The sequence below is a fragment of the Aedes albopictus genome, chromosome 2 (genome assembly GCF_035046485.1).
Source record: "Aedes albopictus strain Foshan chromosome 2, AalbF5, whole genome shotgun sequence".
NCBI classification, from domain to species: Eukaryota; Metazoa; Arthropoda; class Insecta; order Diptera; family Culicidae; genus Aedes; species Aedes albopictus.
Window position 1 is genome coordinate 283,886,574 of NC_085137.1, and position 12,124 is coordinate 283,898,697.

The 12,124-nt window shown below is 43.5% G+C and overlaps 3 protein-coding genes across 3 annotated transcripts; 2 read left to right on the forward strand and 1 right to left on the reverse strand.

Moving 5' to 3' along the window:
- Nucleotides 1–1,172: 1,172 nt before the first annotated feature.
- On the reverse strand, nt 1,173–3,902 carry LOC109416678 (protein inturned). The gene is made up of 2 exons (XM_019690734.3): nt 3,661–3,902; nt 1,173–3,600 (listed from the first exon to the last, which is right to left on the reverse strand). Exons 1-2 carry the CDS (start codon nt 3,742–3,744, stop codon nt 1,240–1,242), a joined length of 2,445 nt encoding a protein of 814 aa, XP_019546279.3. The 5' UTR covers nt 3,745–3,902; the 3' UTR covers nt 1,173–1,239.
- Nucleotides 3,903–4,241: 339 nt separating this feature from the next.
- LOC115267438 (uncharacterized) lies at nt 4,242–7,782 on the forward strand. The gene is made up of 2 exons (XM_062848245.1): nt 4,242–4,485; nt 4,549–7,782. Exon 2 carries the CDS (start codon nt 4,927–4,929, stop codon nt 7,780–7,782), a length of 2,856 nt encoding a protein of 951 aa, XP_062704229.1. The 5' UTR covers nt 4,242–4,485; nt 4,549–4,926.
- Nucleotides 7,783–8,093: 311 nt separating this feature from the next.
- LOC134288151 (uncharacterized) lies at nt 8,094–11,845 on the forward strand. Its single transcript, XM_062851967.1, has 2 exons — nt 8,094–11,440; nt 11,504–11,845. The coding sequence occupies exon 1, from the start codon at nt 8,247–8,249 to the stop codon at nt 11,253–11,255; it is 3,009 nt and encodes a 1,002-aa protein (XP_062707951.1). The 5' UTR covers nt 8,094–8,246; the 3' UTR covers nt 11,256–11,440; nt 11,504–11,845.
- Nucleotides 11,846–12,124: the final 279 nt, after the last annotated feature.

Sequence of the window (12,124 nt, forward strand, 5' to 3'; positions counted from 1 at the left end):
CCGTGATATAGCCTTCTGACATTAATGTTAATTAATTGACTTCAAAAGCATTGAATAAAGAGGGAAATTCGGGGCAAGTACAAACTTTATATATTTTTACAAAAACGCTAACACCTTCCATGTACATGAAATTTTACCGGTGTAAATTATTTCCATGTGGGTGAAAAACTTGGCCAAAATATCCACCGCTTCAGAAAGCCACAAATTGGTTTGACTCATGATTAACTACCCTAGAAGTCTTAGACAAGCATGGAAAAACTCATTCGCTCACCCGAATGCCGGCGATACAAAATAGCCAAAAGAACGCCAACAACGCTACACTGAGTGAGAGCTCGGCGCACCATGAACGAACGCAACACGAACGGCTCGCTACCGACGCCACCGATGCGAATCAGGAGAGAAACAAATAAAGTGTGAAATGAATCAGCTAGGATCGGTGTATACGAAAAGAACGTTCGCTCTCTCAACTACCGAGTGGCATTCAGCTGATTGAATCAAAACGCGCTCACTGATTTAATTCCCAGTACTGAATTCTTCCACCGAACGCTAAATGAACGCTCCGAAACGAATGCTCTCGCACCCGACTCAGAATGCAAACATTCGTTCAATATTGGTTCGTTCGTCTTCGGCACACAGACTCAGTAGCGATTCATTCGGCCGTCGTTGCTTGCGTCGCTCGGTGCTCGGTGATTCAAAAGAATAGGCAATGAATGTGGAAGGATTTTGCTTAGCTGGAGGAGAAGCACACTCGCATCAGATTGTGCGTGGTTGTGAGTGAGGGATACACAATAAATGAATGATTTTTTCCCATCCTTGGTCTTAGATTATAAAAATGAAAGTATGGAGCAGTAAATCAGTTCCGCAAAAGTTATCACACTTTTCCAGGCATTGACTAGAGTTATTGATCGAATTTAATGCTCTTATCATTAGTGCCTTTACACCGTCGATGAAATGTGAATAGATATTATACAAAGTGTAACTACAATAATGTTATATATCACTATTTGTCCTTCACTTGAAAAGCATAAATGAAGTTATTTTTGATAATTCTGCACCTTTTGTTGTATCCGAAATGCGCCTTGCGAAAATTCAACCATCGTGTTAGTTGTGATCTGACTGATCTAATCTAGGATCTAATGTTAAGCGGATGTGATCAGTGTAATTATGACCCGTTTAGTGTAATGTATAAAATGTATATTTAAGGACGGATATTGTGTAATTTGGAGTGCATCGCTTCTTTTATCCAGCACAAGTAAGACAAATACGGAACGCAAGTTCAATCATATTCTGCGGAGCATCCGCACGGTGGCATACGTACAGTTCCCTCGGTGGAGAATTGAACAGGCGCCCTAGGACCCAAAATTCTACTCTGCCACTGGTGCCGCCCTCTTTCGGAACGGACATTAACATGCCTTGCTCCTTGATTGCTACCAGTGACCGGTGCGTATTGGCAATTTTGTTAGCTTCATTCGACAGGATGTCACGGAATTTTTTCGTGTTTTGCAGCGTGTTATGAATGATGGTGCAAGTTTTTCTGAATGTGTTTAAAATAAGATCGTGCTTTGCATTCGAAAGGTTTACAGCAGGTGCCAGGAAGACTCCGTCGCCCATTTCCAGTTGTACAAAGTAGTAAAGGAGGTTTTCACTTCCAAACGTGAGCGTGCTAGGAATCAGTTCCGAGAACTCTTTGCAGCGATTTTCCGACAGTTCGTTGATATCAAAAGTGCTGCTTCTCTGACTACTATCCATGCTTTGTCCCCAATCTGAATCGTCATCGTCTTCATGTTCATTCGTGCCGTCGTCTTTGATGGCGTGGTTTTTTATTGAACTGGAAGCGTTGGATTCCTCATCGTGATTTCTTGGCGCGCTTGATCGTTGATCCTCCAATGAGGATTCTTGCTTGGTGATGGCAGTGGTAATGCATTGTGGTCTGCGGTTTGAATCAATCCAGATTCTTACCAAATTTTCGATACCCGTCGATTTAAAATAATCCAGCATATCTTGTATTTCCTCAATATAGCGCGAAAGGCTTTTATGGTGGTTTGTGTTAACAGGAGCCTCCAAAACTACTACCATCAACAGATGCCCTATTGCAACCAACATTAGGTATACGTCATTTTTCTGATGCAGATCAAGATCGCTGTATTCTTCGGGGTAAATTTTCCTCCAAATGGCAAGATTTTTTATATTCGTAGTAGAGATGACCTCGAAAATTCCAAAATTTTTCAAAATGGCTTCAATCACAGTCAGAAAATTGCCACCCAAGTGAGAACATACCAAATATTGATTGTAATACAAACAACAGCCGATGATGGTCAAATCGCAAAACAGATCCACCAGCTCGTCGTTCCAATTGCGATAATCCATGGCTTCCAGTTCTCCAAGAGCGTCATCTATTCGTAGCTGAATTTCCTTGGGCAGCGGAACGAAATGAGGTTGGTGGAAGGTCTTTTCAAACTTATCCATACTTCTGTTGGTTTTGATGGAATGGCGAATCAGTTCGCACAGTTGCATGAGTTCCGTTTGCTGTTCGATCGGCTTGTTGAACGTGACAGAGCAGTCCAGGTAGAGACTCCGAAGCAACCTGCAGATCTGGTCACTTTTTTGCTTAACGGAAAATAATGAAGAATATTTAGAGTTGAACCCCAGCAAAAGTATTCCATCGTCGAAAAAGTTGTACGTCGTGTAATAGATAATATTGCGTATCTTCAGATTTGTCATAAGTGCCTTCGTCTGAAATGAAGAGCTGAAAATAGAATGCAACGTCACGAAACTGCCTTTGGAATTATAGATCAGGTTGTTTTCCTTCGTCGGGTAGCAAAATTTGATATCCAATTCATCGTTCTGTGTGTATTCCTTTGATATATAAATCATACTAAAAACCAAGTCATTGCTACTCATTGTTTGAATATCATCCTTGTTGAATAACGTTTCCTGGCTCTGAATAAGGTCCATCAAATTTGTTACTTTGATCTCAATTGAATTGGAAATATCATGTTCAATCATTTCAAAAAATGTTATCTTTATAATGGTTGGGATTTTTGTGCATCCTTCCAGAAGTGATTCCAAGTTGTCCACAGTAACCGTTTCTGCATCAATAGATTTTATCCAATCCTTGGATTTTACCAGCTTTCCCTTGTTGAATACTGAATAGTCTTTGACTTTATCGACCATAAGCTTTCTTCCGTCCGGAAATAGCGACGTCGTTATTCCAAGGATCGTTTCCGTTAGTGGGATCACATCCTTCAATGTAACGCTCTTCTTGGGAGCGATGCTGATGATGATTTCCTTATTGATACCATTTAGAAGCTCCTTTTTGGCAGAATCTATAACGTTCACCTTAAACAACTTATGTTTGCCCTTGTCCCGTTGACCAAACTTGGATAGAATATTCTCTTTCTTGCGTATCGAGAGCCGCTTGTATTCGTTCCGGAAAAATAAATCATCGTCGAACATGATCGGCTTGGCGTGATAAACAAGATCGAATTTCATGTAAAACAGGAAGTTGTCCGACACGAATGGGCTCCACTCGTGTGTTCTTGAGTCGCAACTGCTGTGGCTACAGTCGGAAGAAACGTTCGATTGATCGTCGGTCCAGACCTAAAAATGGTTACCTGAGTTAAGATGGAATTATTCAAAATAAGCACGACAGGGTTAAACCTGGTCATCTCGATCGCCTTCTTCGGATGCTGTATGAGGAGTGTTCTGTGCCGAATTGAAGATTGGACGTTGGTTGGTATTCATTTCGTAAATTAGGTTTCCTCAATTAAATGACATTGTTGAACAAAAACTGGGTACTGTTTGAACAAAATTGATATAATTTAACATACAAATATACCTATGTTCAACACAACAAAAAAAACTGATATAGATGCAAAATTGTTCAAACAAAAATCAACAAAACAAGTGTTGTGTCAGTTTTTACCGTTTTATCCGGATTCCGGAATCTGTCATGTGTATGCCCATGTGGCGTTTTCTGTTTCAGATGTTCCAGCAGTTTTTACACGTTCGCGATTATAATCATTCAATCCAAGGTAAGTAAAAGGGAGGTAATCCATTTGCCAGATTGCACTGATGGCTTGCGCTAATGATCAACATAAAAATGTTTTCAAATTTAACCATGGCAAAACGTGATCATCGACCAACAAACGCTTCTCGTGTGCGTCTCCGTTGAAGGTAGATTAACCCAATGAGGTACAGATACCTCATTGAGATTAACCGAGTGTTCGTTAACCATATGTGTTGCGAAAGCCCCTCGTCGGTGAGTACACCTTTCATCAACCGTGCCGGTGTCGTTTGATAGATGTGATGGGCGAAGCTGTCAATGCGAGCAGAAAGGTGAGAGGTGTAAAAGCTATTGATGTGTACCACGCGGAAATCAACACTCTGTTATTGTTAAGATTACGAAGTTTCTTGATGAATTATTGCCTTAAAATTGCTATTGAACTATTATTAGAGCTTTTGTTAAACTATTATTACGATAAGGTAAATTGTGCAACTGAATTCCGCTAGAATTTCCTTAATTAAGCTAAAACTTTGTTTGTATAGATCGAACCCTAGGTTATGCCTGACATTGAACTATAGCGATCACGAATTAACTTGCGTCCTACCTACGTCATATAACAGGTAAAATTGAACAATCTACAACCCAAAATAGGGTATTTGTGTAACTAATTTGTGTAACTATTTGTATAGAGCTGAATCTTGTAGCTTTCGGCACGATCCACATCCCTGGCTCGAACCAGAAAAACCCCATAAAACGTAAGATACATGCAGCAGCGATTAACCACTGTACTAATAGTTCACTTGAATCCATTTTAGGAAATTTTAACGTATCGTTAATAAATCGTTTAAAATTCGGAATACTGTGTTCATCTCGTTGCGTGAGCAACAAATTAAAATTTCGTTTTGCCGGGAAAAGTGGATATGCCGCGATCCCTACAAGGACATGATGAAAACAGTTTGGAACAAAGCTGTCTCTGTGGGTTACCGGAAACCAGTCAAATGGTTAGCTGCGATGAATGCCAAAGATGGTATCATTTTGGTTGTGTCGGTGTGACCGAGGCCATCGCCGAATACGATTGGAGCTGTCAGAGATGCCAACGTGCCAGAGTCTCTGCTCCAATACCGACTACGTCCCTTGCTCCATCGACAAACCAAGTTTTGACAACCAACGCGTTAAAAAATCCAACAGGACCTCTTTCGATCCCGAACCCGTTTGACGGAGCAGTCGGATATACTCTTCCTACGGAACTGCCAACGAGTTATGTACCGCCACCACCGCCTTCAAGTAGTTTATGTGACCTTACACGCACGTACCGAAGCTTCATGTCGATTCCAATGACACAAACGGTTATGACAACGGCCCCGTCCGCACAGCCAACGCGTACGACCACCGCTCAACCCTGCACACTAGCCTCCGCTCCGTCTGCATCGTCGTCGCGTCAGAATCTCATTTCGCAACTACCAACAGACCTTAGGACGCGCTTTTTGGAGGAGGAGCAAGCTCTCGAAATGAAGCATTTAGTGGAGCGATATCAGTTACTGATGAATCAAACGCCCGTCTCAGCATCCCATAATGCTCCATCTGCATCTCACTTGGGGAATGCAGCCTCACAGTGTCATGTATTTTCGGCTCATCAACCACGCATGGCCACTGCCAGTATGCAGGCTGCTTCAGTTTTACCTAATCCGCAATATCACTCTTCGCCGGTACACCAACAACATAGTTCCACCAGGCCATCGCACGTTGGTATCGCGTTTCAATCGCAGCCTTCACCGGTTCAAAATTATCCAAATCTGCAGGAGTATCAACACCCCAATCCATTGGTAGCAACCGGGTACGGGAACGAGTCAGCGTTACTTAACAGAAGTCAGATTGCTGCGCGCCAAGCCGTATCGAAGGATCTACCGGAATACAATGGCGATCCGGAGCACTGGCCGCTTTTTTACGGTACCTTCGAGAGTACAACCCGTATCTGTGGATACACTCCTGAGGAAAACATGATGCGATTACAGAAATGCCTCAAAGGTAAGGCACTCGAGGCAGTTCGATGTCAGCTACTTCATCCAGGAAACCTCGACAGTGTGATGGCTACCCTCAAAATGCTTTTTGGCCGACCAGAAATAATTGTGCATTCCCTCATCCTTAAAATCCAGACGTTACCAGCACCGAAAGCAGATAAGTTGAACACCTTAATCGATTTCGCTATCGCGGTTAGAAACATGGTAGCGACAGTACAGAATTGCAACTTGGATGAGCACCTATGCAACATATCCCTTCTACAAACTCTTGTAGATCGTCTGCCGCCGATGATCCGTTTGAACTGGGCAACTTACCGTCAAGGACTATTCCGAGTCACACTCACGGAATTTAGCGCGTGGCTATACACGCTTGCAGAGGCGGCTAGCACGGTCACGATTCCACAACTGCTAAACGAGCCTGATAGACCACGTCGTGCCAGAAAAGATGAGGGGTTTCTAAATTCACATTCCGAAACCTCTACAAGTGGCTATGATGGCGAAGGTGACTACAAAGAAAGTTGTAAGGAGTGCACGATTTGCCAAGGGAACTGTGCAAGTATAGAAGATTGTAAGCAGTTTCTTATACTCGACCACCCAGGGCGGTGGAACTTACTTCGCGAATACAAGCTTTGCCGGAGTTGTTTAAAAAGACATCAAGGTCCATGCAAATCCACCAAAGTCTGCGGAAAATACGGATGCACATTTAAGCATCACAGATTGCTACACAACGATGCCAAAGAGAAACGTCCGACTTTTCCTGCGGCAAGCAGTCACCAGGAACCGATAGGCAACTCAAGCAATCAAAATGCTACAAACCATACCTGCAACACTCATCGTGGAGACAACAAATCAGTTCTCTTTCAATACATTCCGGTCGTTCTACACAACCAAGGTATGAAAATAAGGACTCACGCCTTCCTTGATCTGGGATCCTCAGTAACTTTATTAGAAGAGAGTCTGGCGGCGAAGCTGCAACTGAAAGGAGAAAAGCACCCATTATGTCTTCGCTGGACTGCTGATGCTTGTCGCTACGAAGACTCAGCCACTATTGTCGATTTGGATATCTCTGGGACACGCAATGAGGACAGCAAGTATCGACTATCTGAAGTGTATACCGTTAAGGAATTGAAGTTGCCGGACCAGTCTCTGTCGTTTGCGGAACTTTCTGCGAAGCACACCCATCTGCAAGGATTACCTGTGAACTCGTACTCAAACATACAACCACGTATCATGATCGGTATGAACAATGCTCGCATCATCCATCCGATAGAGAGCAGAGAAGGCAAGGAAAATGACCCCATAGCAGCTAAGACCAGGTTGGGATGGATGGTTTTCGGGACGTGTTTCTCTGGCGGCCAATCATCTTCTGCGACTATTCCGCACAGCTTTCATGTGTGCCACCACGTTGCAGAGACCGACATCGAACTCAATTCCATGGTTAAGAGCCACTTCGCCCTGGAGGGATTAGGAATTTCGAAACCTGTGAATGTGTTGCAGTCCACCGAAGATGAGCGTGCCATTAGAATGATGCGTGCTCGGACAACTTTCGAAAACGGACGATATCGTACTGGATTATTATGGAAATATGACGACATTCGTCTTCCTGATAGTAGGCCGATGGCACTGCGTCGGTACAACTGCCTTATGAAGAGAATGGAACGCGATTCAGAGCTGGCCGCAACCCTTAAAGCAAAAATGGATGAATACTTGTTGAAAGGTTATATTCAGCGGGGCAGCGCGGACGTCAACCACGAATAGATGTGCCGTAGTCCACATGAATTTGACATGTTTGGGAAATTGACACTTTTGGGCACTCTGACAGATCTGGGATGTGTACGACATTTGCGAATTAGTCATTACCATAAGTTATTACTTAAGTAAAACGTGTAAAACTAGCAAAAGGTTACCAAAATTTTGGCGTGCAATCGTTCGAAATTACACGACAACGCGAAGATAGTAAATAAATCAGTAAGAAATTGTGTAATGCATCAATTTTCAGCACAAACAATTTTGAAAGTATTTTTGTTGTGAGCTACGGTGATTTTGCCTTTTGCTGCCCCCCTGGTTATATTCGTAAGCTTTCACCATTGGAGAGACAGAACACGAATCGTGTGTGGTACTTGCCCATATTCCCTGTGTTCAATCCGAACAAGCCTAGCAAGGTCAGAATCGTTTGGGACGCGGCGGCAACTGTTGGTGAAACTTCTCTAAATACTGTTTTGATGAAAGGGCCAGACATGCTGACAGCATTGCCGTCTGTCTTATATAGGTTTCGTGAAAAACCAATTGCTGTGTCTGGAGATATTGCAGAAATGTTCTTGCGAATACAGATGAATGAGGACGATCAACAATGTCAGCGCATCCTGTGGTGCAATCAAGACGGTACTGTTGGCGATTATGTTGTGACAGTGATGACTTTTGGCGCCAAGTGCTCCCCGAGTTGCGCCCAATTCGTCGTAAACGAAAACGCCGCCAAATTCAAATCGGACTTTCCGGAAGCAGTAGAAGTCATCGAGAAGGGTCATTATGTAGACGATATGTTGGCAAGTGTCGACACAGAAGCGGATGCCGTTAAGCTTGCGCAAGACATACGCCACATACACCATGAGGGTGGTTTCATCATGAGAAACTGGAAATCAAATTCCGCATGTGTTCTGCAAGCACTTGGTGAAGTAGGACCGACCGACAAAAATCTGGACATGGACAAGGAGAGCGTGTTGGAGAAAGTGCTTGGAATGTGGTGGGACACCAAAACAGATACCTTCCAGTACAGAATATGCACTGATCGCAATCAACAGCTACTTTCTGCTCAGAAACACCCAACGAAACGAGACGTTCTTCGTGTGTTGATGTCAGTGTACGACCCACTTGGTCTGCTGGCCCACTATATGATATCTTTAAAGCTGTTGTTCCAAGAGATCTGGCGAGAAGGTACGGCATGGGATGACCAAATTGGCGAAAAACAGTTTGAAAAGTGGAAACATTGGTTGAACTTACTTCCTGAAGCAGAAGCAGTTCGGATTCCTAGGTGCTACAACATATCACCTTCGTTAGGCATTGAGAGGACGGTAGAGCTGCATACGTTCGTTGACGCTAGCGAATTGGGTTACGCTGCGGTTTGCTACTTTCGCTTCGTTGAAGGCGACCAGATATCTTGCTCGTTGGTTGCCTCGAAGAGCAGAGTTGCTCCGATTAAGTTTGTTTCCATACCGCGCCTTGAACTCCAAGCGGCGGTGATCGGTTGCCGTTTAGCAGCGAGTGTTGCACAAGGACACACCATCAACATTCATCGTCGATATTTTTGGACAGACGCTCGCGATGTCATGTGCTGGATTAAATCGGACCATCGGAAGTACTCCCAATTCGTCGCATTTCGTGTTGGTGAAATTTTGGAAATGTCTGAAGTGTCTGAATGGCAATGGCTACGAGGAAAGTTAAACGTTGCTGACGAAGGGACTAAATGGGATGATCAGCCAAGTTTCAACACAAGCTGCCGGTGGTTCACGGGACCGTCTTTTCTATGGAGAGCGCGATCGGAGTGGCCAGTGGAATCCATCGATGAAGGAGCTAAAGAAGGAACAACAGAAGAACTCCGGCCACGTTTGTTACATCACTACGCCCCTGAAAATGAAAATATTCTGGAAGCTAAAGACTACTCGAAATGGACTCGCCTGCAGCGGATTTCGGCCCTGGTCCTTAGGTTCGTTGCCAATTTGAAGCGTAAGATAAAAGGCGCTTCACTACTTAAAGGGCCGCTGACCAGCGAAGAGCTTCGTGAAGCGGAAATTTATCTTTTCAAGCGCACCCAGCAACAATGTTATGCGGAGGAGTTTGAAATATTATCAGGCAAGGATCGGTCAACAGATAAACCGATTTTACCTAAAAGCAGCTCGTTATATAAATTGGGACCAAATATGGACAAGTCTGGGTTGATGCGTATTCATAGTCGCATTGATCTTTGCAGTTTTTCTGTTGGGAACGAACACTTTCCCATTGTTCTACCTCGCCGTCACGCGTTGACCAAACTAGTTCTACAGGACCTCCACGAAAAATATCACCACCTATGTAACGAAACCTTCGTGAATGAGGCAAGGAGAAAGTTCTACATTCCGAAAATTCGCGTGGAATGTAACAGAATCCGCAGAGAGTGTCAACATTGTAAAAACCGCCTGGCCAAACCTTGCCCCCCGATAATGGCCGATTTACCGAAAGAACGCCTGGCGGCCTATATTCGGCCTTTTTCGTATTCAGGAGTCGACTATTTCGGACCATATCAGGTGAACGTCAGACGGCGTCCGGAGAAACGCTGGGGAGTATTAGTTACATGTTTAACAACGAGGGCTATACATATTGAAATCGCACATAGTCTCTCAACGGATTCGTGCATAATGGCACTTCAAAATTGTTTCGGCAGACGGGGAACTCCAATACAAATTATTAGTGATCGAGGAACTAATTTCGTGGGCGCATCGAAAGAGCTCAAAGAAGCTCTGGCTCAAATTGACAGTCACAAGTTGGCGGCAGAATTCACAACGTCGTCTACTTCGTGGAAATTCAACCCCCCCGCATCCCCTCATATGGGGGGCGCTTGGGAGCGTATGATCCAAACAATCAAGAAGGTCCTATCGGAGATCAATCCAAGACACACTCCCACCGATGAGATGCTGAGAAACCTGATGATAAAAATAGAGAATATCGTAAATAGCAGGCCATTGACGCACGTGCCTATTGACGATGAGTCGTCACCAGCATTGACGCCAAACCATTTTTTGGTTGGGTCATCTAACGGTTCAAAACCGCTCGTGCCTTACCATGATTGCTCTATGGTTACACGACAGTCTTGGAAGACATCTGATGTTTTGGCGAACTATTTTTGGAGACGATGGGTCAACGAATACACTCCTGAAATTGCTCGTCGTACTAAATGGTTCAGCCCTAGCAAGCCGATTGCTGTAGGAGACGTGGTGATTATCGTGGATCCTACATTTCCAAGGAACTGTTGGCCCAAAGGAAAGATACTTGAAGTTAAAACATCAAAGGATGGACAGGTACGTTCAGCCAAAGTGCAGACCACCTCAGGGATCTACGATCGACCGGCAGTGAAACTAGCTGTGTTGGACATCGGGGCAAATAGTAGTACATCGAACCAGGGTCCAAGTACTGGGGGGGACTGTTGCGAAAGCCCCTCGTCGGTGAGTACACCTTTCATCAACCGTGCCGGTGTCGTTTGATAGATGTGATGGGCGAAGCTGTCAATGCGAGCAGAAAGGTGAGAGGTGTAAAAGCTATTGATGTGTACCACGCGGAAATCAACACTCTGTTATTGTTAAGATTACGAAGTTTCTTGATGAATTATTGCCTTAAAATTGCTATTGAACTATTATTAGAGCTTTTGTTAAACTATTATTACGATAAGGTAAATTGTGCAACTGAATTCCGCTAGAATTTCCTTAATTAAGCTAAAACTTTGTTTGTATAGATCGAACCCTAGGTTATGCCTGACATTGAACTATAGCGATCACGAATTAACTTGCGTCCTACCTACGTCATATAACAGGTAAAATTGAACAATCTACAACCCAAAATAGGGTATTTGTGTAACTAATTTGTGTAACTATTTGTATAGAGCTGAATCTTGTAGCTTTCGGCACGATCCACATCCCTGGCTCGAACCAGAAAAACCCCATAAAACGTAAGATACATGCAGCAGCGATTAACCACTGTACTAATAGTTCACTTGAATCCATTTTAGGAAATTTTAACGTATCGTTAATAAATCGTTTAAAATTCGGAATACTGTGTTCATCTCGTTGCGTGAGCAACAATATGAGTTGAACCTAAATGTCAAATGTACCAAAATGCTAACAAAATGGAAACTACGTGGCCAACCCAGAAATATTGCAAAATTAATTCAAAAATAAATATCCAGATAGGGTGCAGACACGTCAAACTCGAACAACGCCTATAGGGCACTGCATGAAATTGTCCGCTTCTTTTTTACTCTTACAGAAATTGTGTAAACAACAAGGCCAAGAAACGTTAAAAATCCCATATGAAATAAAAACAATCGTGACGTCATGCTCGTTTGGATACAGATTTT

What these genes read in the sequence shown, in the direction of transcription:
- LOC109416678 (XM_019690734.3), bottom strand. Translation starts at nt 3,744, where the DNA reads ATGAATACCAACCAACGTCCAATCTTCAATTCGGCACAGAACACTCCT. An exon ending in AAGGCGATCGAGATGACCAG is followed by an intron (nt 3,601 to 3,660) that starts GTTTAACCCTGT and finishes AACCATTTTTAG; the next exon opens with GTCTGGACCGACGATCAATC.
- LOC115267438 (XM_062848245.1), top strand. Translation starts at nt 4,927, where the DNA reads ATGCCGCGATCCCTACAAGGACATGATGAAAACAGTTTGGAACAAAGC.
- LOC134288151 (XM_062851967.1), top strand. Translation starts at nt 8,247, where the DNA reads ATGAAAGGGCCAGACATGCTGACAGCATTGCCGTCTGTCTTATATAGG.